At 54.7% G+C, this 26,273-nt stretch overlaps 7 protein-coding genes and 2 non-coding genes across 9 annotated transcripts; 5 read left to right on the forward strand and 4 right to left on the reverse strand.

Annotated features, from left to right (window-relative positions):
* Positions 1-45: 45 nt before the first annotated feature.
* Positions 46-2,031, forward strand: B0H18DRAFT_1004560 (uncharacterized protein). Its single transcript, XM_048028495.1, has 5 exons — positions 46-156; positions 213-390; positions 456-515; positions 552-1,223; positions 1,253-2,031. Exons 2-5 carry the CDS (start codon positions 290-292, stop codon positions 1,857-1,859), a joined length of 1,440 nt encoding a protein of 479 aa, XP_047893963.1. The 5' UTR covers positions 46-156; positions 213-289; the 3' UTR covers positions 1,860-2,031.
* On the reverse strand, positions 2,010-6,301 carry B0H18DRAFT_1004572 (uncharacterized protein). The gene is made up of 11 exons (XM_048028496.1): positions 5,700-6,301; positions 5,284-5,639; positions 5,109-5,215; positions 4,901-5,052; positions 4,294-4,835; positions 3,417-4,237; positions 3,067-3,355; positions 2,804-2,997; positions 2,339-2,749; positions 2,253-2,283; positions 2,010-2,190 (listed from the first exon to the last, which is right to left on the reverse strand). Exons 1-11 carry the CDS (start codon positions 6,101-6,103, stop codon positions 2,156-2,158), a joined length of 3,342 nt encoding a protein of 1,113 aa, XP_047893964.1. The 5' UTR covers positions 6,104-6,301; the 3' UTR covers positions 2,010-2,155.
* A 1,265-nt stretch (positions 6,302-7,566) lies between these two features.
* Positions 7,567-10,123, forward strand: B0H18DRAFT_1084878 (RCC1/BLIP-II; the record flags this gene model as incomplete). The annotated part of the gene is made up of 17 exons (XM_048031850.1): positions 7,567-7,633; positions 7,688-7,712; positions 7,819-7,878; positions 7,951-8,275; positions 8,338-8,473; positions 8,531-8,635; positions 8,688-8,769; positions 8,824-8,911; positions 8,961-9,062; positions 9,121-9,139; positions 9,193-9,241; positions 9,299-9,412; positions 9,466-9,542; positions 9,580-9,695; positions 9,797-9,909; positions 9,954-10,032; positions 10,079-10,123. 17 exons carry the CDS (start codon positions 7,567-7,569, stop codon positions 10,121-10,123), a joined length of 1,602 nt encoding a protein of 533 aa, XP_047893965.1.
* A 338-nt stretch (positions 10,124-10,461) lies between these two features.
* Positions 10,462-10,894, reverse strand: B0H18DRAFT_303941 (uncharacterized protein). The gene has a single exon (XM_048037468.1). The coding sequence runs from the start codon at positions 10,715-10,717 to the stop codon at positions 10,493-10,495; it is 225 nt and encodes a 74-aa protein (XP_047893966.1). The 5' UTR covers positions 10,718-10,894; the 3' UTR covers positions 10,462-10,492.
* Positions 10,895-11,256: 362 nt separating this feature from the next.
* Positions 11,257-13,112, forward strand: B0H18DRAFT_1004587 (isoprenoid synthase domain-containing protein). The gene is made up of 7 exons (XM_048028497.1): positions 11,257-11,301; positions 11,502-11,716; positions 11,764-12,253; positions 12,325-12,369; positions 12,417-12,542; positions 12,598-12,672; positions 12,702-13,112. The coding sequence occupies exons 2-7, from the start codon at positions 11,553-11,555 to the stop codon at positions 12,927-12,929; spliced, it is 1,128 nt and encodes a 375-aa protein (XP_047893967.1). The 5' UTR covers positions 11,257-11,301; positions 11,502-11,552; the 3' UTR covers positions 12,930-13,112.
* A 52-nt stretch (positions 13,113-13,164) lies between these two features.
* On the reverse strand, positions 13,165-13,246 carry B0H18DRAFT_t97. The gene has a single exon. It is a non-coding gene; the product is annotated as a tRNA-Pro (tRNA).
* A 161-nt stretch (positions 13,247-13,407) lies between these two features.
* Positions 13,408-22,185, forward strand: B0H18DRAFT_1084880 (FAT-domain-containing protein; the record flags this gene model as incomplete). The annotated part of the gene is made up of 32 exons (XM_048031851.1): positions 13,408-13,518; positions 13,567-13,699; positions 13,748-14,292; positions 14,351-14,552; positions 14,603-14,705; positions 14,767-14,960; positions 15,011-15,126; positions 15,176-15,248; positions 15,302-15,502; positions 15,557-15,794; positions 15,843-16,287; positions 16,340-16,582; positions 16,638-17,249; positions 17,302-17,405; positions 17,459-17,738; positions 17,793-18,538; positions 18,587-18,697; positions 18,751-18,928; positions 18,993-19,244; positions 19,296-19,485; positions 19,541-19,635; positions 19,674-19,703; positions 19,751-19,951; positions 19,999-20,154; positions 20,204-20,341; positions 20,390-20,633; positions 20,682-20,929; positions 20,979-21,498; positions 21,554-21,640; positions 21,696-21,761; positions 21,812-21,921; positions 22,105-22,185. 32 exons carry the CDS (start codon positions 13,408-13,410, stop codon positions 22,183-22,185), a joined length of 7,053 nt encoding a protein of 2,350 aa, XP_047893968.1.
* Positions 22,186-22,617: 432 nt separating this feature from the next.
* B0H18DRAFT_932743 (RCC1/BLIP-II) lies at positions 22,618-25,111 on the forward strand. The gene is made up of 7 exons (XM_048041741.1): positions 22,618-22,962; positions 23,013-23,144; positions 23,194-23,237; positions 23,286-23,397; positions 23,450-23,987; positions 24,042-24,152; positions 24,209-25,111. Exons 1-7 carry the CDS (start codon positions 22,718-22,720, stop codon positions 25,001-25,003), a joined length of 1,977 nt encoding a protein of 658 aa, XP_047893969.1. The 5' UTR covers positions 22,618-22,717; the 3' UTR covers positions 25,004-25,111.
* Positions 25,112-25,135: 24 nt separating this feature from the next.
* B0H18DRAFT_t96 lies at positions 25,136-25,215 on the reverse strand. The gene has a single exon. It is a non-coding gene; the product is annotated as a tRNA-Pro (tRNA).
* Between the last annotated feature and the right edge of the window lie 1,058 nt (positions 25,216-26,273).

Here is a 26,273-nt window from a genome sequence, read left to right on the forward strand (position 1 = left end):
CACTCTCCGAGTCTCCGACACATCGGGAAGGTACTCACCAGACGGCTCCAGGCGATCGTAATTCGGATTGTTATATCCACCAACACACCTCGCCTGATATACGTGCGGCGTAGGCAGTTGCGTCCAGACACGATCCAATCAGTCGTGCATGACAATGTACGTTCACGAGATCCCGTATAGGCAGCACGCCGCGCTCAACGATTCGTACGCAGATCACTGAGCAGCTGGATTTAGCATTCATTCGTATTCATGCGACGCTGTCTGAGCAGCGTGAACGAAATCTCACACCATGGCTCATGAAGAACACACCCTCACCAATGATCCGGTCGACAACGGCACGATCGCACCCATTGCTCTTGTTCCCGACGACATCCTACACCAAATATTCTTGTCACTGGTAATAGAAGCATGGGAGGCCCATTTTACGACGCCTACTCATCCTGGAACAACCTGAGCTACCTTCCCATATCCCATGTTTGTCGATATTGGCGTCAATTTTCGCTCGCTTCGCCACGGTTATGGGCCTATCTGTCGATCACGCTGCAATCCAGTATGCACAAGCTAGAGGCCTACGTTGAACGCTCAAGGGACATGCCCCTGTACGTAAAGTACACTGGCTCTGCGAACAACCCGAAGCCGGATCCGTCGTGGGGGCGGAAGGGTGTCATACTGGTTGACCAGACCTACCGCTTCGCCGAGCTTCATGTCGCAGAGCTGCGGCGCGAAGACATAACTGCCCTGCTCACGTTCCGCAACCCTGCACCCCTCCTCCGCAACCTCTCTCTGCATGCCCCCATGCAGGTGCTCGGGTTGTCCCTCTTCTCCCGTGAATTGCCCTCCCTTCGCGATATCGAGCTTTCTGGCGTGCTGCTTGCGTGGCTGCCCTATCGCAACATGGATACGATGGTTCTTCATAACCAGCTCGTCCCTTCCCTCGGCAGCCTTCTCACCGCGCTGAAGGACTGTCCAAAGCTGAAGGTCCTGAAGCTCGGTTTGCTTGGGGCCATGGAGAACGCAGCCGTCATGGGATGCATGACTGACGCAGGAGACCCTCAACCAGAGGTAGTCCACCTTCCCTATCTCCAAGAACTCACTCTGAGCTCCATGGTCCCGGTGGACATAGCAAGCATCCTTCATCATCTCGTCTTCCCAAAGACCACGGCGCTGGACCTGAAGTTCTACGGTCATCATAACCTCCCTCTCGATCTCTCGACGCAGTGCCCGTCTCTAGGGGCCATAGCTGCCACCCAAGAAAACATCATACTCGACTCATCGGCGCTCTGGAATGGTCGACACACATCGTGCTACGCTCCGTGGACAATAAGCTACGAATCGAGTGGGAGTGGCACGAGGCGGGTGGGCTTCCAGAGATTCTGGACACCGCCGGTTTTGCCGCTATCACCTTCCCGATCCTCAACCACCTGACTCTCATTGCCAACTCGTTCAGACTGCTGGAGACACAATGGAGGCAGATCTTCGCTTGCGTGCCCACTGTCACGACGATGGAACTCAACATCCGCGACTCGATGGTGTTAGAGCTCTTTAACGCTCTATCCCGTGTCGCCGACACTGAAGGCGTGGACCACGATACATCCCTTTGCATATGCCCGAAGCTGACGCATCTGAAGTTCTCCCGCCTTGACGAGCAACTGACGATCTTGCGCGGGATGGCTGAAGCTGTCGAGGGACGTTCTGCCCGCGGGGCCCGCTTGCACGCCATCGAGATCATTTCTCGGACGGGGAAACAGTTCCCGCGAGAGATCAAGACCAGGCTCAGGAAATGCGTGGGCTCTGTGGATATCAAGCACGACGGGCTGTCGATGGACTTCGGGTCCTTGTCAGCACAACTTTACGACTAGCGACGTGTAGTTACCGTACAACGCATCGAAACCTCATGACGCCGTAGAATATGGGATGTTAGGCTCGAGCCAGTGACACTTTGCCCTGTCTCGAACCCACTGCGTGCTTGTTGTAATGGAGAGCGTTCGCTAATGTATCACTGGGCCTGTGTGCGGCCATTGCTTACTCGGACATGAGGGCGATCAAAGCAGTTGCATACATGAGAGCATAGAGCAATACAACGACGAAAGCAAGATGTAAGATAGTGATAGCTTAGTTATAGGATTCTCCAAGATCGACAACAGCAGCAGAAGATTCAGACTCCTTGTTCGGTATCTGTAGCAATTAACACTGCATGGCAGAACGTCAGAGACAATCACTGCCAATGTGAGGCTATGGAAAAGAGGGCGCACCAACGCTCATTCCGGTCCGTTTCAGGGTATACTGTACGAGGCTTTCGTCAAATCCTATCAGCCATGGGAGATGCCATCCGACGCACCTCGAAGTCACCACCATCAAATAGCAGCATATCGCCATGAACGAGAGTGACAAACAATGGCTCCTTGGGAGCCTCTTTGTTTCGAGGTGGGCGCTTGCCAGAGACTCCGCTCGAGGCACTCGTGGGCTGCGGCTTCAGTGGTTCTGCGTCGTCCGCCACCAATAAGTTCAAATTTGGCTGAGTTTCGACATCCTCGTCCTTGATCTGGACGCTCTGGTCGCGAGTCCGCGAACTGCCGTCGACTGCCTCGTCGTTCAATGAAATCCATGTGTCGAGGTCAGCCTTGATCCTCGTGATACCCCTTGTCTTCCCCTCGCTGCCGACGATTGGCTTCGGTGAAATCGACAGCTCTACGTCTGCCCCGAGGCAGTACATAGCAATGCGCATGCCTTTCGCAGGCACCAGACAACCCTGCCCGGAACCCTCATTACACCACTCACGCCGACTCTACGGCTAATAACGCACCTTCCTCGAACCCGCGTCCATCCAAGCCGTTACTAGCATCTTGTCGACGACAAATGAAGGCCAGTCGCCAGCAGCGCGACATCGCTCCTGGAATACGTCTCTCGTATCGATAATAGATGACGGGGTGCCCGTCCACGGCGTGCAAGGAATATCATACATCACACCGTCACCGAAGACGGCGATGTAGTGCGACCCTGGAGAAGGGAAACGCATAAGCGGACATGAGGCGGCGCGCCGCGGTACACGTAACAGTGGATGCGCACCTGCACCCAGCCACCCGCTCGCCTTGTGCTGCACCAGCTCCGTGTCTCTTTGAATAGCCGTGAAAAGGCGAGACGAGCCCCGTTGTACCTCGGGTCGATTACACGTATAGATGTGTTTGACAATGGCTCTATTATCTATCGTGTAGGTTTGCGTACACGACCCATCTGACAATCTCTTGCCAGCCGACACAACATTACCACAGGTCTTGTCCCACGGCCAACTGCTCGGCGCCATCAGATGTGGGTTCCGCACACAATCAACTCGTATAGGAGGGAGACCGTTCTCTCTCTGCACGCAAATAACGAACATACATCAATAGGGTATATCAAGCAGGGGTCGAAGCACTGACTGCGCAGTCGCTGCATCGCTGTAGGCGTAGGTTCCGCTGGACGTTCAGCTTTCCACACTGTTGACAATGCCACCCCTCGACGGACGTGACTTCCGACACGCCTATCGCGCGGTCCTTGTCCGTGAAGGCAGACATTGCAAGTATGTGGAGTGGAAGGAAGGAGTATGGGTGCAAGACCATCTCTGAGTCGACATTGTGACTGTCCGTTCCAGATCCGTCAGGTTCAATCCACCACGGCGTGAGCGGCGGCTCGACAATCGGGTCAGCGCTGTCTCCGCCTGGCGTCCATTCCAGTCGTATACGGCAACGCAGACGTTCAGCGTCCACGTGCGTGTACCCCATACGTGCGATATTGAAAAATCCGAGGAAGACACATCCATATTTTGGCGGGAGATCGAAATTCCAGAGCGCAGAATCTCTGCACAAGACCACAGCGACTGGCAAGCCGATCTGATGGTGTTCTTGCAACGCGGAGAACTCGGGAGGCATAGTGCCGAAGTCGGAGGCTTGCAGCGGGTGCGACAAGGCTGAGGCCGGCGGCTGGTTCGGTTGCGCATCATGGGCGGGCGGTCCATCTTCTCGATGGCTAGCATGAGAAAAGTGACTGTTCGGAAACGATGATGGCGCGAGCGGCTTGGTCCATCTTGTGGCGTGAAGATGGAATAAGCTTTGCTTCAGGTCTCCGGTGTTGGTGGCAGGATCTCCTCCTTCGGGATCATCCCGTACACTGCTCGTTCTGAACCGAGTATCTGACGGAGACGGACTGAAGTAATCAGGCTTCCAGCTGAGAACAGAGGTCAAGGTGGTCGCGTATGAAGATCCTACGCCAGAAAGCAAATCAGCGATATACGAGAAACGACGTTCAGACGCGGCGTACCGGAAAGCTCCCTCGCCTCGTCGTAGCTCATGCCAGAGCTCACACTGGAAGAGCGGCTGCGAGGGGCGTTGAGAGTGTCGCGTCCGGCACCGCGTACAGGCGATCCGCGGACCGAGGTCGTGTGTTGGCTGCTGTGGTCCTTGATCAGCTCCCCTGCTACGGACAGGTTGTCAGCCATTGATGAGGCCTCGCACAACAGGGACAACGGTGCGGGATGCGGAGATGTAGCTGGAACTGTCTGATGATACAGTGACTCGAGACCTGGTGAGGACCTCAAAGCTGGGGCCGGGGATGGATTGGAGGGGCCTACCAGGGCCGCAGAGGCTTCGTCGCTTGGTAATGGCGGGGCATCAAGCTGCGCTGAGGGGTGCAATGCACAGGGTTGTGGACGAACTGTCGGTGGATCCGCGGCAGGAACCGGTATCGCCAGCACTGGATTACTGGAATCTATTGTCAAGTCGTCACCCTGTGCACTTGGAAGATTGACCGGCCCTGCGTCCAAGAGCTGTTGAGGAAACTGATGTTGGACGCGCCTCCTGATCCTGTAGGATGTTTAGTTATTCTCCATAGCAACATAGACACATCAACCTCGTTACGGAGTACGTACATAGTGACTTCTATAGTTTTCTGGCCGTGCCATTGGTCTCCGGGCCACACAGGACCCTGGAGGAACAAGACAGGCGCTTCGACGTTACCCCAGACAACCCCATTTACTTCGTTCTTGAGGGTCGGAAGTACCTCCAGTAGCTCTTCCTTGTTCTGAAGAAACGAAATGATTCGACGAATGACAACCATAATACTTGAACACTACGTACACTGGCCCAAATCCTGGGTGATGCGTATGGCTCAAGCAGAGTAGCATGGTTACTGTCTGTCGACTGTATTGCGGGCTGTACAGCGGTCCACGAAGGGCTAGCATCGTCTGGATTCCAAAGGTTGAGGAAGTCATGGATGAGACACTGTTTTGCTACTTGAAAAGACTGGCCTCACGCTTATCATTGGCAGAGGAGACACGGCCAGCAGGACGTTTCCTCTTGCGAGTAGCTGACGCTTTCCTGCTCCCAGACGCGCTAGGTTCAACCTTTGACTTCTTGGGTCGCGACGGGCCTGCGGATGCTGTCGGCATGTCAGCGGGTTTGGCCTTCCGCTTCTTGTTGGCTTTACCGCGCGCTGGACTGTCGTGGCGCCTCCCTTCGTTCTCGTGTGGTGCCGTTTTGGCTCGCCTTGGAAGCTCCTCTGAGAGGGTTGGCGATGGAGAGCGGGAGTCTGGAGGTAAAGATTCACGGGAGGCGGTGGAAGAACGCAACCTCAGAGTGCGCAACCTCGGGTGAGCGGTAGACCTCGGGCTAGGCGCGTCCTCTGTCTGTGCGCGTGCCGACGTCTTCGTCTTCACACCGCTATGCTGCACAGGTTGTCCAGGTACACCGCCCTTTGAGCGGCTGGGACGGGTTCCTTTGGGTCCAGAGAGATGCACGTAGCTTGTGTCCGATGTAACGCAGTCGTGTCTCCCAGCGTGGCACATCTGGCACGTAGGGCGTGCACGCGTGCAGGCCTTTCTCAGCCGTTCGCAGTGGTCGCACTTCTTCGCGACTACGTACACTCCGGACTCGGTCAACCCATCCGCGGTTTCCTCTGGGCCTGCAGGAAGGAAGAAGATGTACTCGGGGGCGATGCGCTCGTCGTAATCCTCTGGCAGATGGGTGGGGCGTCGTATATTAGGGTCCCACGCCCGAGCGTATGCCGGGATAGGGTCGTCGACAGCAGGATTTGGGGTGTCACTCGGAATTATAGCGCAGATACCCTTCGCCATAGCCAGAGAATAGTGCCGAGCCTGTGAGGTGGACAGTGACGAGCACGACGCGCCTGCAGACTGAGAAGGCGTGCCGACGCTGTGCGTCTCCTAGAGTGTCTGTCGGGAGTACGGGGTGGTCTTACGCGAGCACGAGCATCGAGCGGAGCGGGTAGCGCACGGCGACCGGGCTGGAAGGTGAGCGGTGTCTGAGAAACGATGGGCCATGGCGGGCAGCAGGGCGTTTCTTCTCCGACATGCATCAACATCGCTTAGGCGCCCACTCTCAGCCTTGTATTGTTCCTCATCCTCGCGCCGTTTCCGGCACTACACGTTGACTACACGAATGCGAACTATGCCTGTCTGTACCTCGGCAACGCAGCCATACATGTCCACTTGGATACCACAACACCATAGGGCTGTTTGGACCGGGCTGCAGCCGCGGTGATTAGACCAAGACTTTGGACAAGGTCATCCACGACGTCCGGGAGCCTCCGAGGCCTGTGCCACTGCAATGTCCAGGCATGTGCGCGGGTCGTGCATATGTTGTCTGTTTGTATAGGCAATGCTCTGGGTGCATCTGTCAGAAGCATGGACGTCGAGACAGCGCTGTAGGTGCGTCAAGCGATTCTATTGTGTAATAGCATTGGCACCCTAGCTGTCGTCATTTGATTGTCCTTCGTGCTTGCAGGAGACACCTGCCTTTGAACCATGTCTGTGAGATCGTTCATGGCTCCAGCCAATGCGGGTTTCATAAGGCCAGTACCAATTGCATATGCGGTGCTGCTCCAAACGTGCCGGTCTCGTCCAGTAGGATGATCGCGCGGGGAAGCCATTTGGCTATGTCCAGGTGCGTCACATTCGACCCAGTGCTTGTCCTTGAGATATACACATCTGACGGTCCTTGACAGTAGACTAGACCCATGGGTCCTTCCCCAAGATGTACTGGGTCCTTCCGAACACACCCTTTCGTCAGATTGAGTCGTTGCCATGCATATGCCTGGATACATAGGACAATAGGCGGGCTACAGTCGCTTCCGCCCGACGCATTATGTCAACACTTTCACTGCTAGACGACAAATGTCGCGCCGCGGCCTTGCGTTACATTTTAAAACGCTCAAGTACGAGCAAGTCTCGAGGCTTGGAAAGAGGTGACCCTTGGAGATCACTGATTCGTCTGCCGTTCTCTCTCCCAAGTTTTCCTGACATAGCTGTTCGTCAAAGATTCGGTCCGCATTAGCGCCAGTGACCTAGGAACGGTGAGAAGCAAGAGATGGGCAGAACTGGCTGTGGATGGTTTCTGAGTGAGGGACTTGGACTTATGGAGCTGTAGACTACTCGGTTCGTATGTACCAGTAGAAGAGAATTCAGACGTTGGTCGGGGAGACCGTTCCATACCTGTCCGCTTACGGCAGATGTCCCACTGGCGTCGTTAATCCGCCCCGCCGGACGTTACACGGATCACTTCGTTTCGACTTCCCAACATGACTGCCTCGCCTCCCGCTGAGTCTGCCAGCAACGCTGCTACCACTGAGCCGCAATGGGGAAGAGGTATGGTGTCTCGCCGTTCGTGTTGGGCCAAATGCTGAGAGCCGTGAATGGCAGTTTTATTGTGCGGTGGGACTGACTGGTGAGTCGACGGGGTCACGACGCCGGCGCGGTCGAGCTCGACGCGTCGCGTCGCGTTCAGCCACAACACTCTCACTCCAACGCTCACCATGATCGTGTCTGTGCAGGCCGCGGTTGGGTCGCAAGGATCGTGGTGGAAGCAAGAAGGCGCAAGAGCCAACGAGCGTGTAGGTTGAAGTTGAACCACCCATTCCACTGGCATGACACGGCTATGTACTGAACGCTTGTAACCCGCGCAGTGGTCCGGACCTCCTCGAACCCCACATACTGCGCTCTCTGAGCAACGTCAAGGTCGCCTCGATCCACACCTCTTGTGCGGGATGCTTCGTCGTCATGCTTGACGCCGATGGCGCTGCCTGGCTGTTCGGGCGGAACGACCGTGGCGCGCTCGGTGTCGCGGGCGTCGAGGTTATATCCGAGAACGCGCCCATGCGCCTGACGGCGCAGGAGCTCGGGGCTCCCAAGGGAACACGTTTCGTGCACGCCGCCTGTGGGAGGAACCATACCTTGCTTGTGGGAAGTGGTGGACAGCTGTGGACGGCGGGGGCGAACCAGCTCGGGCAGGTAAGATACAGGTCACAGTTCTCTGGCGGGAGTAGCAGGTGACGAACTTGTCGATATCACAGTGTGGCCATCCGCCGTGTCCAGAAATTTCTGCGTTCAAGCTGGTCCAGGGGCCGAAGTATGGCGGAGTGAAGGAAAATGTAGTGAAAGCAGCTGCTGGCATAACATTCTCGATTGTCATCACAGCGAGCGGCAAAGGTGAGCAATGTCAAGATCGAGCGGACCATCCCTACTTAACGAACTACCACATCGTAGTCTTTGCTTTCGGGAACGGCGAACATGGCCAACTCGGGAATGGGAGGACTGGAGAGCACATCGTCTCCGCGGGCAAAATAGCATTTGACGTCGAACCGGAACCTAGTGAGCTCTCAATGAGTGGCACACGTCTCCTTGTCACTGATCCATTGCTTAGTCCTTGTCAAGGGTCTCGAAGGCAAGAAAGTCACGCAGATCGCATGTGGACAGCAGCATAGTATAGCCTTGGACTCTGAAGGGTTCGTGATCATCCATGCTCGTGCGCTTGTGGTCTCATGGTTTTTCGCGTTCAGGGTCGTGTATGTTTGGGGCTACAATGGCTATTGCCGCCTTGGTCTGGGAAACCAGCAAGATGTCCTAATACCCAAACCTGTACCGCAGGTACGCTCGCATGCCGACTGATGCTAAACTCAGTCTGATGTACTCTTAGTTCGCTGGCCCAAAAGAGATAACGATGGGGACTGAAGTAGCTGCAGGGCCAACTAACTCTGTTGTCATCGACAAGCAAGGCATGTTTTGGATGGCCGGCAAGGTTCGTCTTCCTGTTTTTTCTGAACAATCGAATTGACTCGGGCATTCACGTTGCGCAGTGGAAGATGACTGGGGATGGTGAAAGATCTTTTAGTCCCTGCTTGTGCCGGCAATCTTATACTCCGTGTTAGGTTCCTCCGGCCAACCATATTCCTCCTTCCGATACATGCACGATATCATGTACGTAGCGATCTCGCATTCTCTGCCTTCTCGCCTTACGGTTTCTGCTCCTGCCAGGGGTTGCAAAGTGGTGCATGCCGCGTGCGGAGGCGTGACGCATTGGGCTCTGGCTCCCGACGAGGACGATAGCGTCATGACGGTCACGTTTGGCCAGGGTGCTTCGAACGGTTCGTCTTGAATGCACTGTTCTCTGCCACTTTGCTAACGTTGCCGTCTCAGGCGAGCTTGGCTGGGCCCAACGAGAGCAAGAGCGCGACGAAGCCCACACGGCATCAACCACTGATTGGATTGACGTCTTTCAGTGAGTGGCATCCTTTCTACTTTCACGTTATACTGAGTTGAATGGCATTTCCAGAGTCGCGGGGGCCAGAACACGACGTACTTCCTGGCTAACCCGAACGAGAAGTTGTCTGATCTTCCAAGACATCCTGCAGACCTGGACTCGCCTGACCATGTATCGCCTGCAATGCGGAAGACGACGATACACCCTTATTGGCATGCGACAAGGTGAATATGCTATGGTCTCGTACTGCGTGTCTGATTGAGTGCATTTAGTGCGACCACCCATACACACGAACTGTCTCAACCTCCTTTGGACGCGGTGCCGATGGAGAATGGTTCTGTCCTGAATGCGAGGAGAGTCCAGGTGCGCCCGTGGGCCTGAAGCGGTGAAAGCTGCATCGGTCATCGCGGCGAAGAGCAAAGCGGGCAGGAAAGCCGAGGCTGACGTGGAAGACGAGGACTCGGAGCCTGCTTCGAAGGCGGGCAGAAAAGGAAGGCACCGGGAGCTAGTAAGTCCAAGACCGCAGGTAAGCTCGCTATCTGTTCATGGGCGAGGGCTGTCTAACTGGGCTGTCTGCAGCGAGCAAGCGGAGGAAGTGATGTATGGTGCAACCATCTTGGCTATCATTACGCACGTATTCTGATACGGATCTATCGTATAGTTTCACTGGCAGCAATTGAGACGGACTATATTTGACAGTCCGAGCGAGCTAAGTGCGATAGCCTGGTCTGGCCTGGTCAGACAGGAACACCAGGAACAGAAAGGCGTTGTCTATGTGAATGTGACACTGTGCAATTTGCTCTGTATGCGCACCGGTCCCAATCTGTCGGCGTGGTACGACTATTCAGCTTGGGCGCAAGTGCGCCCGAGTCAAGTCTGAGACTCGACAATCAGGCAGATGGCAACTATGCGTTTCTATTGTCAGCGACCGCACAAGCCCCATCTGGTAGCACGGCGTACCAGGACCACTACTGCCCCGCAAATTTCTTACGCACGTCGCGTTCTTCTCGCAATGCCTCCGTCAGTTTCTGCAGTTGCGCTGCTATGGTCGAGTCGCCTCCGTGCGACGCGAGCCTCCGGCGGTCATCGTAGTTGACCAAAAAGTCCTGCAGCCGTGCCCGAGTAGAAGATGGGGAGATACCGTCGGCGCGAACGACATGCAGGCGCAGAGGTGGTGTGATAGCGGCGTCCATCCGGCCCAGACAGGATCAGCGCAGGCGGAAGTACAGTCTAAACTGACGCAGCTATTGGTCAGACGGCATGATGCGGTACGGAGGCGTCTCACACCCACCTCTCCTTGCCTGTCGCCGTTCAAAGGGGGCAGCAGGTATGCTGTCGATTGTGCGGAGAGAAGCGAGGAACAAGCTACATCGCTGTGAACTGGACCCGGCCCGCTGGCAATTGCCCCTGTCACGCACCCCGTCTGAAGAGCCGCTCGCTTTCGCATACATATCGTACCACCCCACCCCGCACGACCGGCCTCCATCCTCTCCCTTTCGCTCCCTGCTCATCCTGGCTGCCTGGTTCTAGCTCGTCCGTTGCAGAAATGGGTGCAATGTCAATGCTGGTTTTGCTCCTTACGCACCCGCTGGAGTTCCGGACGCTGCTACAGTACAAAATATGGCACGAAGCAAATAGGGACATCTCTGCGCCCAACGAGTGGAAGAACTCGGGATGGGACCGTACATCCATGCGGAGATGTTGGGAGTTTTTGGACCTGACCAGCCGGAGTTTCTCGGGGGTCATCAAGGAACTGGAGGGCGACCTGGCTAGGATTGTGAGTAACCCTGTCAGCAAAAGCACGTTATTATCCCTTGGACATCCTACACCCTGCTTCCAGCACGGTTCGAAGTGCACGATGCGCGAATGCACGCCTATGTCTGAGGCCAGGCACCTTGTCTCACACCGTTTATAACGCGCGATCCTCGTTACCAGTGTCAGCGCCCAGATTTGTGAACTAACACTTGTCGTGTCTAGATCTGCCTATTCTATCTGGTTCTGCGCGGGCTCGATACCATTGAGGATGACATGACGCTTCCGGACGAGAAAAAGCAGCCTATCCTCCGTCGGTTCCACGAACTCACCGTGACGCCCGGCTGGACGTTCACCGAGAATGGGCCGAATGAGAAGGACCGACAACTGCTCGTCGAGTACAACGTCGTCAGCGACGAGCTCCTCGAACTCGACGCTAAGTACGCGTTTTGCCTCGGGGTTTTGACGCGTTCTGACCGCCCCTGAGGTACCGCGACGTCATCCTAGACATCACGGTGAAGATGCAGACAGGCATGGCGGATTACGCGCATCGCGCCGCGACGACCGGCGAGGTTTACGTGGAGAAGATATCTGAGTACGAATTGTACTGCCATTACGTTGCAGGGCTCGTCGGGGAGGGCGTGACGCGTCTCTTCTCCGTGTCAGGCAAGGAGGCACCTTGGCTCGGTGACCAGCTCGAGCTCTCCAACTCTATGGGTCTCATGCTCCAGAAGACGAACATCATCCGTGACTATCGCGAGGATGTCGAAGACAAGCGGTACTTCTGGCCGCGCGAGATCTGGGGTCGGGAGATTTACGGGAAGGCGGTCGGAAAGCCGGCCTTCACGGAAATGGCGCAGATGTACCAGCCCGGCAACGAAAAGCAGGCTCTGTGGGTTCAGAGCGGGATGGTTGTCGATGCTCTCAGGCACGCTGTGGACTCGCTGGACTACCTCAGACTGCTCAAGACACAGAGCGTCTTCAACTTCTGCGCGATCCCGCAGACGATGGCCATTGCAACGCTTGCCTGTGCTTCATGAACTACGAGATGTTCCAGCGAAACATCAAGATCCGCAAGGCAGAAGCCGCTTCGGTGCGTCATCTGCATTCAGTCATACGAAGTGTCTGACAATACCAAAGCTCATCATGCGCTCAACAAACCCCCGTGATGTTGCCTACATCTTCCGGGATTACGCGCGCAAGATCCACAGCAAGGCTACTTCTGAGGACCCCAGCTTCCTCCAGATCTCCGTCGCATGCGGCAAGGTACGTACTATAGTTATGTGCATGTCCGCGCAGTGTGACTCACTGCCTACCGTAGATCGAGCAGTGGTGCGAGCAACACTACCCGTCGTTCGTCAGCATATCGGCATCTGCGAGCGGCGGCAGGCAACAGGTGTTCGACGCATCTGATGCCGCAGCCAGATCGCGGAAGCAGCGGATAAGCAGGACCAGGAGCGTGCATGGCAGAAACGCCTTGCCGCCGCGGCAACGAACGGGAAGGCACATGGCGCTGCGAAGCCTCTGGGCGACGGCAAGGAAGAGTTCAAAGACATCCTGCTCTATGTTTTTGGCGCGTTTGTGCTCGTATTCGGCCTCGGCATCGGCGGGATATGGTTGTTCTTGCATTATTACGACAAATACATGTCGTGAAAGTGATGGCTCTGTACTGAGTGCCCATAGCTAGCTATACGTGTGCCATATCTTACAGGACGCTGGTCTGCGTTTGTGGAGCGGTTCTCGCGCAGTGTGCTTGCAAATCACATAGTGTACACGCAAAATGCATCACGACCACGTCGACAGCGCGGTCTGCTGGACTTGTTTCATTCTGCAAAATGCACACTCGCCGGCTTTGATGGTCTGCTACGTACAGAGACTGCAAAAAGCAGGGCCTGGCCGGGAATTGAACCCGGGACCTCCTCCAATTGGTTTAACCCTAAGAAGGAATCATACTACTAGACCACCAGGCCGTTGATGACAAACTGTTATAAGATATATGAGACCCTTGCGACTTTCTCTGAGATGACGAGCACGTGCCTCTCGATCCGGATCTCTCGAGCGCGCTGCCTGTGCGTAACTCAGTACTGCGTCTCTTACTCTGGCTGCGAAGTGCGGCGGTGGACTATTGCTCATGGCTTCCACCAGCAGCGCTCAGGTAGAGGGCCTGGACCAGATCTTTCAAGGCCTAAGAAGCAAGAGCCATGAGGTCAGACTGCAGTCTGCCATCGACCTCCAACGTTATGTGAGTGAACCCCTCGCAAGCCATGTCTAAACTGCTCATCTCGTCCAGGTGTCGAACTCGGTCCATGACGCGTCCTCGGACGCTTCCGTCAAATTATGGGAGGAGACGATAAACAGACGACTGTTTGACTTGGTCCATAGTCAGAGCAATGTGGAGAAGCTCGGCGGTATATTGGCTATTGGTAAGTAGGTCTTGCATTGCATGCGCGATCTCATATTGACCAGCTCAGATTATCTCCTCAACGCCGAGGGAGAAGGAGCACTGGAGGCCCAGAGGAATCTATATCGCTTCTACAACTATGTCAAGACCTTGCTCCCGAACCCCGACATCAACGTTATGCTTGCCGCCTCCAAAACTCTCGGTCACATTGCCGCTGTCGGCGGATCTACATTCGGCGAACGTTGGTTGGACTATGAAGTACAAGCAGCTATTGCATTGCTGCAAGCCGAGAAACAAGAAGCCGGGAGATACGCTGGCGTGCTGATCCTGAAGGAGCTCGCGCGCAACAGTCCAGCCTACTTCCACCAATATATCGGACTTGTCTTCGACAAGATTCTAGTGCCCCTTCGCGACACGCGCGTCATCGTTCGAGAGAGCGCGGCCGAACTTCTTGCAGCCTGTCTGGAAATTATAACATTACGGGAGCGGCAGGCGCGGAGTCCATTCCTGGTGCGGATCTTGCAGGACGCTCAGATGGGTCTCAAAATGGCACAACCAGAGATCATTCATGGTTCGCTTTTGACGTATAGAGAGTTGCTCCTGCACGGCGGCATGGTCAGCATGTCTCCTGATACCGTGTTCGACTTCATGTATTTACTGAAGCATCAAACAGTTCATGAAGGAGAACTTCCTCGATGCTGCCGGTTTGATTCTGGGCTTCAAGACCCACCGAGACGCCCTCGTCCGCAAGATGGTCATCACTCTCATTCCTACCCTTGCGGTGTACGACCCGCAGACGTTCTCGGAGCATCATTTGCACCAAGCGATGGCGCATTTACTGACGCAGCTTGACAAGCCGAACGAGCGTTCAGTTGGTATGGGTCCATCTTCTGCGGCGGTGTCTGTGGGACTCATTTGTGAACAGCATTCATTGCTATCGGACATGTGGCGAGTGCAATGGGCAGTGAGATGAAGCCATTCCTCGAGTCTATCATGCACCATATCAAACAGGGCCTGCAAATGCGTGGGTATGTCTTTTTAACCCCTATGCATCGCTTGCTATCCTTAGTATCTCATACCCGAAAGCAGCAAGAAGAACGCCCCCTCGGAGGAGCCTATATTTCAATGCGTCGGCATGCTGGCGTCCGCAGTCGGGCCGAACCTCACGAAACTGCTCCATGATCAACTAGACCTCATGTTTAACTGTGGCCTGAGTGAGCCATTACGACAAGCTCTCACCGCCATCGCCACCCACATTCCGCCTTTGCTCAAGACTATCCAAGGTATCGTCACTTAGTGGGTCTTGGGCTGATAGTATGTTGATGATTTTCAGACCGGCTTCTTGATTTGCTCTCGATGCTCCTCAGTGGGCAGCACTATAAACCACTTGGTGCCCCTACGTCGATCCTCCGAACCGAGTCTGGATCTAAGGATGTCATTTCTGTCGATGTGAGTCAATGACGGGCCGTCAGATGAAGAAAGGTCTGACCTTCTCCAGGGCACATCCATCCAGAAGACTCCTGAGCTCATCACACTTGCCCTGGTCACTCTACGAGATTTTGACTTCAGCGGTAGGTGCGCTATTCAAAGGGCCGGTGTTTGTCTCACGTTGTGCGCCTTCCAGGTCATACATTGAACGAGTTCGTGCGCGACTGCGTTCTGCCGTATCTGGGCGAAGACAATCCGGAGGTACGACGGGCGGCAGCAGAGACGTGCTGTCGTCTCTTCGTCCGAGATCCTATCGTCTACCAAGCGAGCAACCACTCCATTGAAATCATCAGCGATGTGATCGACAAATTGCTCACAGTCGGAATCGCAGATCCAGGTATGCGGTTATTTACGTGTACGCAATGCATCGTTTGCTGAGTTCTACGCGTAGACCCAACCATTCGGCAGACTGTGCTTTCCTCCTTGCACGAGCGGTTTGACAAGCATCTCGCTCAGGCAGAGAACGTCCGTGCTCTGTTCATTGCTGTCAACGACGAGGTATTCGAAAACCGGGTTACGGCAGTCGGACTGATTGGCCGCCTTGCGATGCATAACCCTGCCTACGTTATGCCGTCTCTCCGGAAGACGTTGATACAGCTGCTCACCGAGCTCGAATACTCGACAGTTTCGTGCGTAACATTTGTTTCTGTGGCCTGCTGGTACTGACGTGCGTTCAGTCGTGAGCGGGAGGAGTGCACACGATTACTCACTCTCCTTGTCGCGGCTACTAACCGCCTCATCAAGCCATACGCAATCCCCATGCTCAAGGTGCTCTTACCGAAGGCTAACGACCCAAATCCGACGGTAGCTGCAAACATCCTCATGTGTCTGGGAGAACTTACCCGCGTTGGAGGCGAGGAAGTCCTGCCTCACGTACCGGAGCTCATGCAAGTGATCATATCAAGACTTGCTGACCCGTCCCTGCCGAAGCGAGACGCAGCGCTGCACACGTTGGGTCAAGTTTGCTCGAGTACCGGCTATGTCGTCTCGCCCCTCATTGACTATCCACAACTCCTGCAAATCCTCAGCAGAATCCTCAGAACAGAGACGAAGCAGGCCGTCAGGAGGGAGATCATCAAGGTCCTTGGTATACTGGGTGCCCTGGACCCATACAGACGCAAGGTAACGACCGTCGCTACCTTTGTCGGCCTACTGATGCTCACAGCGCCCGCAGATCAAGCCTGAAGAAGAGGCAGCAGCGTCAGAGCTGACCTCTTCCAATCTCGTGAACGCTGTGACGAGAAACTACACCGGAGTCAGCACAGGGACGGACGACTACTACCAGACTGTTGCAATCAACGCGCTACTCGATATTCTAAAGGACCAGCAGGCGGCAGATCGGCATCACAAAGTCATAGAGGCAATCATGTCGATATTTAAGACACAGGGCTTGAAGTGCGCGACCTTTCTGCCTCAGGTGAGTTCGACACAAAGCCCAGTCTTTCTGAGCGATTGTTGACGTCATAAATCAGATCATCCCAGCATTCGCTGCGGTTGCACGGACATCAGTTGCCCGAATCCAAGTTTTCCATTTGGAGCAGTTGGCCATCCTTGTCGGGATCATCAAGCAGCACGTCCGTAACTACATGCCTGATGTCTTCGCCCTGATCACGGATCTCTGGGACAACGTTTCGTTGCATCTGCCTCTAGTGTCTCTCGTCGAGGCACTGGGGAAGGCCCTTGATGCTGAGTTTAGGCCGTTCTTGCCGTCGATATTGCCCATGCTTCTCAGGGTATTCGATGGCGAACTCAACGAGAAGACAATGAGCACGCAAACCAAGATCTTCGATGCGTTCCTCACGTTCGGATCCAACATCGAGGAGTATCTGCAACTTGTCATCCCGATCATCGTGAGGACGTACGAGCGGCCAGATGCGTCCACATCGCTGCGAAAGAGAGCAATCCAGACGATCGACGGACTGTCGAGGAAGGTCAACTTCTCCGATCACGCATCACGCATCATCCATCCTCTAGTCCGCGTCCTATCGAATGCAGAATTGCGGAGCACCGTAATGGAGACACTGTGCTCACTGGTGATACAGCTCGGGTCAGACTTCGCTGTGTTCGTTTCCACCGTAAACAAGGTAGGCGTTAGCATGGTCTGCGCGCCGCCTTGCTAATCATGATTTCCAACAGAGTCTTATCCGGCATCGTTTTCAACATGCTCGTTACGACAACCTGATTACCAAGCTCTTGAGTGGCGACAGACTTCCGCAGGAAGCGGGTATACTGGAAGCATCGTTCGTCCCTCTCTGTTCTTATGTCAAGGGACAAGTTAAACTTTCCCTCATAGCGACAGTACTAAGGCGGTTGAGTTCACCGCCCCTGCCGAGGCAAACAAGATGACCGTCAATCAACAGCACCTCAAGCAGGCATGGGACGTTTCGCAGATCGCTGCTAAGGACGACTGGAACGACTGGATGCATCGGATCACAGTAGAGTTCATGAAGGAGTCGCCTTCCCATGCTCTTCGCGCGTGCATGAGTCTAGTTGACGTACATCCGCCTCTTGCCAAAGAGCTGTTCAACGCGGCGTTTATATCTTGCTGGGGCGAGCTTTACGATCAATACCAGGTACCCCCTTGTCCGAGGCATATCTGCAGTGTCACTAACTTGGTAATTTCGTAGGAAGACTTGGTTCGCTCGATTGAGTGCGCCATCACGTCGCCCATTGCTCCCGCAGAAATTGTACATCGCTTGCTGAACCTCGCGGAGTTCATGGAACATGAAGAAAAGGCCCTCCCCATTGAGAACCGGACACTCGGAGAGTATGCTATGAAGTTTCACGCATACGCCAAGGCGTTGCATTACAAGGAACTCGAGTTCTTCACAGAAACATCGCCTACGATCATCGAGGCGCTGCTTGGTATCAACTCGAAGCTTCAGCAACATGATGCCGCATGGGGTACTCTGTTGATAGCCCGAGAACAGTACGACGTGAGCAAGCATGAAGAATGGTACGAGCGACTCGGGCGATGGACGGAGGCTCTCACCACCTACGAGAAGAAGGCACGGGAGGATCCGGACAACCTTGATGTGGCCATAGGGAGGATGCGATGTCTACACGCGCTGGGCGAATGGAAGGAACTCGCGGAGCAAGTGGAGGAGAATTGGACGAAGGCCGCTCATGAGGACCGTAGGGAGATCGCGCCCATGGCCGCCGCTGCTGCTTGGTCCCTGAACGATTGGGATGCCATGGAAGATTACATAGTGACGATGAGGCCTGATTCGGGCGACAGGCCATTCTACCGTGCCATCCTATCGGTACACCAGAATCAGTTTCCGAAAGCTATGCAACAGATTGCGAAGGCGCGTGATCAACTTGATCCAGAACTCATGTCGCTTGTGGGCGAAGGATATGGTCGCTCTTACAAGTAAGTGGTCAGCCATCAGCGATAGTTTTTCGCTGAGGTGGTATGCAGCATCATGGTACGGGCGCAAATGCTGTCCGAGCTCGAGGAAATCATTACATATAAGCAATATGCCGACCAGCCAGAGCGTCAGGCATCCATGAGAAGAACCTGGATGAAACGGTTCGTAGTGGCTTGGATGTAAAGTGCAGTTCAACTCACGCGAGCTCGCACAGGCTGCAAGGGTGCCAGCCAGACGTGGAAGTCTGGCAGCGTATCCTGCAAGTTAGGGCCCTTGTTCTCACTCCGGACGAAGACCCGATAATGTGGATCAAGTTCGCGAACTTGTGCCGGAAATCTGACCGCATGGTATTAGCGGAGAAGACAATCAACTCGCTCCTATCGTCGGAGAGGGTTCGTATATTGTCCCCCTTACTTCCCTGCGCTTCGAGTACTGATTGGTTGTCGCACAATGAAGGCTCCGAACGCCGTTGTATATGCCCAGCTGAAGTACATTTGGGCGACGGGTGCCCGAGAAGAAAGTCTGAGCTATCTCCGCTCACTTTGTGCCAACCTGGAGAGGGGTCTTCAAAATGGCGCCATCAGTCACTCACCGGAAATCGCGAGGCAGAAACCGAACGAGAAGCTCGATGAGGTCTCCAGGTTACTCGCGCGTTGCTATCTGAAGCTGGGAGAATGGCAAGTGGCCCTCAGGGAAGATTGGGGTTCTGTACGTTTCCGTCCCACCACCGTTGGTCTTAACATCCTGACTTTCGTCTAGCGCAACATCAAGGACATCCTACACTCCTATTACCTAGCTACTCACTACGATCCAACGTGGTACAAGGCGCAGCATACTTGGGCTCTTGCTCATTTCGACGTCGTCGGTTACTTGGAAAGCCAAACGGAGAACAGAGCTTCAGATGTTCCACCCGAGAACCTGGCACTGCACATCACACAGGCTATCAAAGGTACGTCGTATGCGAATATGTAGTTCGGCAATGGGGGCTAACGATGTGTGGACAGGATTCTTCACTTCCATCAACTTGCGGAATGAGAACACCCTACAAGACACCCTGCGGTTGCTCACACTCTGGTTCAAGTACGGAGATCATGTCGATGTCAGCCAAGCGATGAGCTCGGCTTCGTGACCGTTGAGGTGGACACGTGGTTGGAAGTCATCCCTCAGGTAATCGCGCTCGTTTGTCCCTAGTCATCTGTCTGACTGTGAGCCAGATCATTGCCCGAATTCAAACGCCTAGTGCCAATATTCGCCGAGACATCAACCGACTTCTCACTGAAGTCGGGAAGCACCATCCGCAAGCCTTGGTGTACCCGTTGACTGTGGCGTCTAAGTCCTCTAGCGCGACCCGTAAGAATGCTGCAGAATCCATCATGAACCGCATGAGGGAGCACAGTGAGGAGGTCGTCAAACAGGTATGCCTCTCGCACCGTCCATTACACGCATATCAATACGTCTCTAGGCCAACATTGTCAGCCATGAACTGATCCGAGTGGCTATCCTCTGGCACGAAATGTGGCACGAAGGTCTTGAGGAGGCGTCGAGATTGTACTTCACGAACAAGGATCCGGAGGGCATGATTGTGTTCCTGGAGCCATTGCACAAGATGATCGAGGATGTAGGTTCACTACGATGTTTGCGGGAGCTTCAGCTCAACATGCAACCAGGGACCCCAAACAGCGCGCGAAACGTCGTTCCATCAAGTCTTTGGTCGTGATCTGCAGGACGCTCGCGAGGCATGCAGGCGCTGGCGAGTCTTTGGCGAGCAGAGAGACCTCGATCGGGCTTGGGAGATTTACTACTCTGTAAGTAGGGCGGCTTCTGACAGTCGCGCAGTGTTGACCTCCCCACAGGTTTTCAAGAAAATTGAGAAGCAACTACAGAACCTGACGACGCTCGATCTCCAATTCGTCTCCCCTGCACTCCTGAAGTCTCGAGATCTCCAGCTCGCAGTACCAGGTGCCTATCAAGCAGGACGACCGGTCATCACTATCGTCAGCTTTGCCACAAAGCTAGTCGTCATTCAGTCTAAGCAGCGGCCGCGACGTCTCTCGCTGAGAGGCAGTGATGGCAAGGACTACCAATACGTTTTGAAAGGTACGTGTCATCTGGACGGCTACGATCGTATCACTCACTTTACTCCAGGACACGAGGACCTGCGTCAAGACGAGCGTGTCATGCAGCTATTCAGTCTCGTCAACAACCTGCTATCCATTGACACTGACTGCTTCAAGAGACATCTGCATATCCAGCGTTTCCCTGTGATTCCACTCGCTCCTAATGCCGGATTGCTGGGATGGGTTAAGGACAGTGATACTCTCCATGTCTTGGTCAAGGACTACAGGGAATCGCGCAAGATCCTGCTGAACATCGAGTATCGCTTGATACTCAACGTAAGTTGAGGTGGACGTTTCCATTTGCAAATGCTGATACGCCTGGCAGATGGCGCCCGACTACGAGAACTTGATTCTGCTGCAGAAGATCGAAGTCTTCGAATACGCGCTTGAGAACACCACCGGGCAAGACCTCTATCGTGTGCTCTGGCTCAAGAGCGCGAGCTCCGAGCATTGGCTGGAGCGACGCGCTACATACACGCGCTCGCTCGCCGTGAACAGCATGGTCGGTCACATTCTCGGTCTGGGCGATCGTCACCCGTCCAACATGATGCTCGAGCGGAACACCGGGAAGGTGGTGCACATCGATTTCGGTGACTGTTTCGAGGTCGCGATGCACCGAGAGAAATTCCCCGAGAAGATTCCGTTCCGGCTGACCAGAATGCTCACGCATGCTATGGAGGTCAGCGGCATCGAGGGTAGCTTCAGGAATACGTGCGAGATCAGCATGAAGGTCTTGCGAGACAACAAGGAGTCTCTCATGGCTGTACTCGAGGCCTTTGTATACGACCCTCTCATCAACTGGAGGTTGATGCAAGCCGATACTGTTGATGTTCGACGACCGGAGGGTACGCATGTTATTGCATCCTACATGGAAACCTCTGATATCGACAGTGATTGTAGACCCTGCTCGCGAAACGACTCGTACTTCAGCATACCCTCAAGGGCCGATACGGAAGTTGAAGGCGGACGAAAACGACATCTTCAATGGTGAGTATTCGCACAGCTGCCTAGAGAAGAGAACGCTGTGCTCACGTTGGAGCAGAGCGTCAGGAGATTCGCAACGAACGTGCATTGTTCGTATATAATCGGGTGCAACACAAATTGACAGGTGAGGAGAAATGCTCTTCCAAAACAACATCTGCTGACGTTGCGAGCCAGGTCGTGACTTCAATCCGGACGTCCCGCTTTCTGTCGCTGCGCAAGTCGATAAGCTTATCATTCAGGCTACCTCGCTCGAAAATCTATGTCAGTGTTTCTCAGGATGGTGCGTACAGTCTTCTTTATTGTCTTTTGTGATCGTGGCGCTCATGCCGTGGTTTGTCGTGTCAGGTGTGCTTTCTGGTGATCAATTAGAAGAGGCTTCGATATGTATCTCTAGGATAGTGTGCTCTCTGTCTCTTGATATCGTCGTGCTGTTATTACGCTCTGAATCATGTGTACTCATACTACAGGACCCCATACAATCTGCTTTCACTTTCTTCGGACTGCTACGCAATGGCATCCCACGATACACGGCGAATTGGTCCGTCTGAATTGCGGGCTTGTACAGTGCTTCGTTAACGGGCTTGTGAGCATATTCATGGCGGGGTCATGACTCCGCATCTCAGAATTATAAGACTTGAGTTTTTGGGGGCACTTCCCAGGAGGTGAATCGGGCTACATACTGTATCGGGCCGGGATCTCGGCCAGACAGGGTACTCGGTCAGTCGACCACCATGGGCTCATTCCTAAAGTTAATTACAAGAAAAGCATATCAGGAGGTAGAGGAGGATTGTGAGAGACGACTGGTATGCGTAATCGGTCGTAAGACTGGGAACTGAGCCTACGGCACTCGACTGACCGAGTACCATGTCCGGCCGAGATCCCGGCCCGATACAGTAGATCTTGATCTGAGATGAGAGGTCAATCACGTGCCATGACATCAGGTACAGGCTACTAGTACGGACTGCGCCCCGGGGGACAGTGCACCGCGCACCACTGCGCTTGCAAGCATAATCGATTGTGCAACCACCACCACCGCCTGAGCAGTTCACCGCGATCCTCATTCCAACAAAGCCTGCAAACATGCCTCAGCTTACTGACTTGCCAGTCGAACTCTTCCTCGACAACATACTGCCACTGCTTCCTGTTCCTGATCTATCCAGTCTCGGTTGCGTGAACAGCCACTTCGCCCAACTGACCTCAGACGAGACGTTCTGGCACAGAAAGATCCAACAGGACTTCAACTTCACCGGGTCAGAAACTGCAAGAAAGAATGGATGGAAGTTCTTATATCGCCGTTTCTCCAAGCCCCGCGTCTTTGTCTGGGGGTGCGTCAGTTCTGGTTCGCGAAGAGTCGGTGATTAACAAGGACACATAGTGAGCGGAGCCACGGAAGGCTAGGATTGACCGAAGACCAGCTTCCTCAACCTGTCATGCGCGATGCTGTACCGTACCCTGTACAGTTGCGCATCCCAGACGTGCGCATCGTCAACCTTATCGCCGGAGGATGGTGAGATCCCAGCAGAATGGACATGGGTGTGGAGGCTGATGACTCTCAGGTCATTTCACGCATTGGACTCTCGTGGTACCATCTATGTGTGGGGTAAGTAAGTTCTCCTTATTTCACGACTTTGCTTCACGAAATGCGTAGGAGTGCTCGATGGAGACAGTGCTGCCCTGCGTAGCGAAGGCTACGCCATGCCGGCCAAGCGCACGGAAGGTCCCATGCGACTCAATCTCCCCGTGAAGATCCGAAGTATCAGGTATGTTTGCTTACAATTCCTCTCGTTCTATACCTACCGTGTATTCTATCAGCTGTGGGCGATCGCACTGTGCCGCGCTCGATGCCAGCTCGTGCGTCTGGACCTGTATCTCGTGGGGTCGGCCCTTCATCCTATCAAGTCCCCTTCTCGACAAGACATCTCCCGAGACGACTCCTGCCCAAATTACTAGTGGCTGGTCATTCTCGGCGATCCTCACCGAATCCGGTGACGTCCTGGTATTTTGGCCTTTCTCTGGCGACATGGCGGACGCTATCGCCACTAAATCGGAGGAACTCGATCAACTAAGCACCTCGCAGCCTACCAGGGCACTACCATCGTCACAGGAGCCCAGTGTCATTCCGTGCTATACGTGGAGGTTGCAAGGCATCGACCCAGTGAGGCTACCTGCCATTCCGACCGGCGACCTACCCGAGTTAAATGGAACCGGCGTGACGGTAGAAGGCGAAACGAAGCTTATCAAGGTGGCTGGTATGGACAACACGATCGTCGGACTGACCAACAAGGGGCACGTCCTCATGTACCAGATGATGGGAGGGGAGAATCTACAGATTCGCAACCGTTGGGAATACGTGAGCGTCCGGCCGCCGTCGTGCTTGGCGCCTCTTATGAGTCTTCTCGTCTAGCTCCCTGAGTTCAGTGAGGTCGAGAAAGTTAAAGTACACAGTACCTTTACCGATACAACGTCCGAAGGACAGACACGCCCGGAACCTCCAGAAACCATGTTGATTACTCACGTGGGTGCGACTACCTTCCCCAGTCATCTGTACTGAATTTACCGCCGCCACTTCAGATTTCTGCTCAATTCAGAACGTTTGTTGCCTACTCAACTGGCGAGCGTTCCGTTGTCATCATGGGGAAAATTCAAGATCCTGGCTTTGTACCTGCCGGAGCCCCCCATACCCCGCCTCAAGTCTCACCCATGATACTCCCGGCGCTGCAGAATCGCGACGTCATTTCCGTCGTACTCGGTGATTACCACTACGGTGCGCTGACGGCTGACGGCAAGCTCCTCACCTGGGGCGCATACTCCAAAGGCGCGTCCGGTCTCGGTGATCCTAGGAAGATCCCTGTGGGTCAACCCGGCGGATTCGGGGATGAGGACCAGCTTCAGGCGGCCGAGACGCGATGGAACATCTTGAGGTTTCCTCCCCCTGATGTGACGGTGCCGACGGAGGTTCGGTTTGACCATGGAGCGAAGAAGCAGAGGGAGACGTACTGCTTCGCCGCAGCTGCAGCAGGCTGGCACATGGGTGCATTGGTCATAGACCTGGAGGTAGGGAGCCACCATTCTGTCGTTTACGGCCGACCGTCGAGACTGAATGGATGTCCGCAGCCGGATGCCGAGAATGAGGACGAGGAGGCCGTGACAGATGAAAGTCAGCTTGACATGCCGGGTGCGTTTCCTGGGAATGAGCCGGACCATGGGCCCCGGGATTTCCCTGAAACACCCGGAGCCTTTCCAAGGATCCCGTTCGGCCGTGGTGGGCGCGGCATCCGGCTCGGTCTTGCTATGGCACGAGGGACAAGGCGGGGCGCTGCAAGAGGACGCGGAGGTGGCGGAGGGCCTGAACCTGCGATGGGGTGACGAATACACAGAACGCCATACAAACCGATCCGACCCAAGACGATATGTATTGTTGTATTAGTACTGCTTGATGTTATAGAGCGTACCTCGTTGCGCAGGAAGATTGTCAAAAATAAGACTGTGCGTCACATAGGGCTTGGCCGGGAATTGAACCCGGGACCTCCTCCAAACATTAACCCTAAGAAGGAATCATACCTCTAGACCACCAAGCCATGAAAGAGAACACCACAAATGGCACCAATACGACGGAACAGTATGTCCTCCAGGGCCTTCGCGATTGCAGACGGTGGCAGAGAAATCGTACCGAGATTGGCATTAATGTGGAATCCGATGATGGTAAGCTGACCACTGAGGCCGAGGGGTAGAAGGCAGCCCGGGCGCGTAGTGGCCAAGTTAGATCGTGTTTGTTGTTGGCAGTTCCCACCGGCGTGGCCGGGCCTTCGATTCCGACGCCCTCTTCCTACTGCATTTACTTTCCTTCAGGGACCCCGAAAAACGCTCCTCTTTCCACTACCACATCCATCTCGACTTTTCCCACGCTCGGAAAATAGAGAAGAAAGGTAGATGAGTAGAGCCAAAGAGACCCAAGAGGGGGTCGGCGGAGATCATAGGCACCAGCCCTATCCTACACGCACATACGAGGGTGATCCAAAAAACCAAGGCCACCAGGTCGAGGGAAAAACGCGAGGGAAGCCCGAGACCCCGGCGCTAATACCGACGACCCCGAGTCGAGGACGCAGCGCCCTCAAAAAACTCGCGAGTTCTATCATAAGGTCCCCTAAGCTAACAACGAATATGACAGGCATAGAACAGACCTATGCAGGGGAGACAGAGGAAAAGGAGATGGACGATGAGACAACGAGTTTAGAATCTCCGACCCCGAGACCGACCAGACCGCACACAGATGCGAGGATGGACGAGAACGTCGACGACATGTTCAGCCCGAAAGCAGGAGACGACAACACACGTAAGATGATACTCTTAGAGGAGGCGTTGAGCCGCGCAGCGGGCCTACTGGAAGGGGTGTCGATACACGCTGAGTACCCAACTACTATCATCAAACACGCGGAAAACATCGCGAAAAGACTCACTAAATTGTGTGAACCACAGGCAACCGCTCAGGCGACTAGGCCGGTGGCACAAGCACCGCCCACCACAAGCGCCGAAACGGCACTACTGGACAGCATAGCGAAGACGATTGAGAGGTTGGCTACCAGGATGGACGCCATGGAGGCCAGGAGCCCAGCTGCCAGCCCTGACACCATCTACT

The sequence above is a fragment of the Fomitopsis serialis genome (genome assembly GCF_022376445.1).
Source record: "Fomitopsis serialis strain Sig1Antser10 chromosome Unknown B0H18scaffold_29, whole genome shotgun sequence".
In the NCBI taxonomy this organism is placed as follows: Eukaryota; Fungi; Basidiomycota; class Agaricomycetes; order Polyporales; family Fomitopsidaceae; genus Fomitopsis; species Fomitopsis serialis.

Excerpts from the sequence above, each read along its gene's own strand:
- B0H18DRAFT_1004587 (XM_048028497.1), top strand. The coding sequence starts at position 11,553 with ATGACGCTTCCGGACGAGAAAAAGCAGCCTATCCTCCGTCGGTTCCAC. Across the intron at positions 12,543-12,597 it reads TCTCCGTCGCATGCGGCAAG|ATCGAGCAGTGGTGCGAGCA; the intron begins GTACGTACTATA and ends TGCCTACCGTAG. Across the intron at positions 12,673-12,701 it reads CGAGCGGCGGCAGGCAACAG|ATCGCGGAAGCAGCGGATAA; the intron begins GTGTTCGACGCA and ends TGCCGCAGCCAG.
- B0H18DRAFT_932743 (XM_048041741.1), top strand. The coding sequence starts at position 22,718 with ATGCCTCAGCTTACTGACTTGCCAGTCGAACTCTTCCTCGACAACATA. Across the intron at positions 23,238-23,285 it reads TGGTACCATCTATGTGTGGG|GAGTGCTCGATGGAGACAGT; the intron begins GTAAGTAAGTTC and ends CGAAATGCGTAG. Across the intron at positions 23,398-23,449 it reads GTGAAGATCCGAAGTATCAG|CTGTGGGCGATCGCACTGTG; the intron begins GTATGTTTGCTT and ends GTATTCTATCAG.
- B0H18DRAFT_1004572 (XM_048028496.1), bottom strand. The coding sequence starts at position 6,103 with ATGGCGAAGGGTATCTGCGCTATAATTCCGAGTGACACCCCAAATCCT. Across the intron at positions 4,238-4,293 it reads CGAGGCGAGGGAGCTTTCCG|GATCTTCATACGCGACCACC; the intron begins GTACGCCGCGTC and ends TTTCTGGCGTAG. Across the intron at positions 2,284-2,338 it reads TTGATGGTGGTGACTTCGAG|TATACCCTGAAACGGACCGG; the intron begins GTGCGTCGGATG and ends AGCCTCGTACAG.
- B0H18DRAFT_1004560 (XM_048028495.1), top strand. The coding sequence starts at position 290 with ATGGCTCATGAAGAACACACCCTCACCAATGATCCGGTCGACAACGGC. Across the intron at positions 516-551 it reads TTTTCGCTCGCTTCGCCACG|TATGCACAAGCTAGAGGCCT; the intron begins GTTATGGGCCTA and ends GCTGCAATCCAG. Across the intron at positions 1,224-1,252 it reads GATCTCTCGACGCAGTGCCC|AAAACATCATACTCGACTCA; the intron begins GTCTCTAGGGGC and ends CTGCCACCCAAG.
- B0H18DRAFT_303941 (XM_048037468.1), bottom strand. The coding sequence starts at position 10,717 with ATGGACGCCGCTATCACACCACCTCTGCGCCTGCATGTCGTTCGCGCC.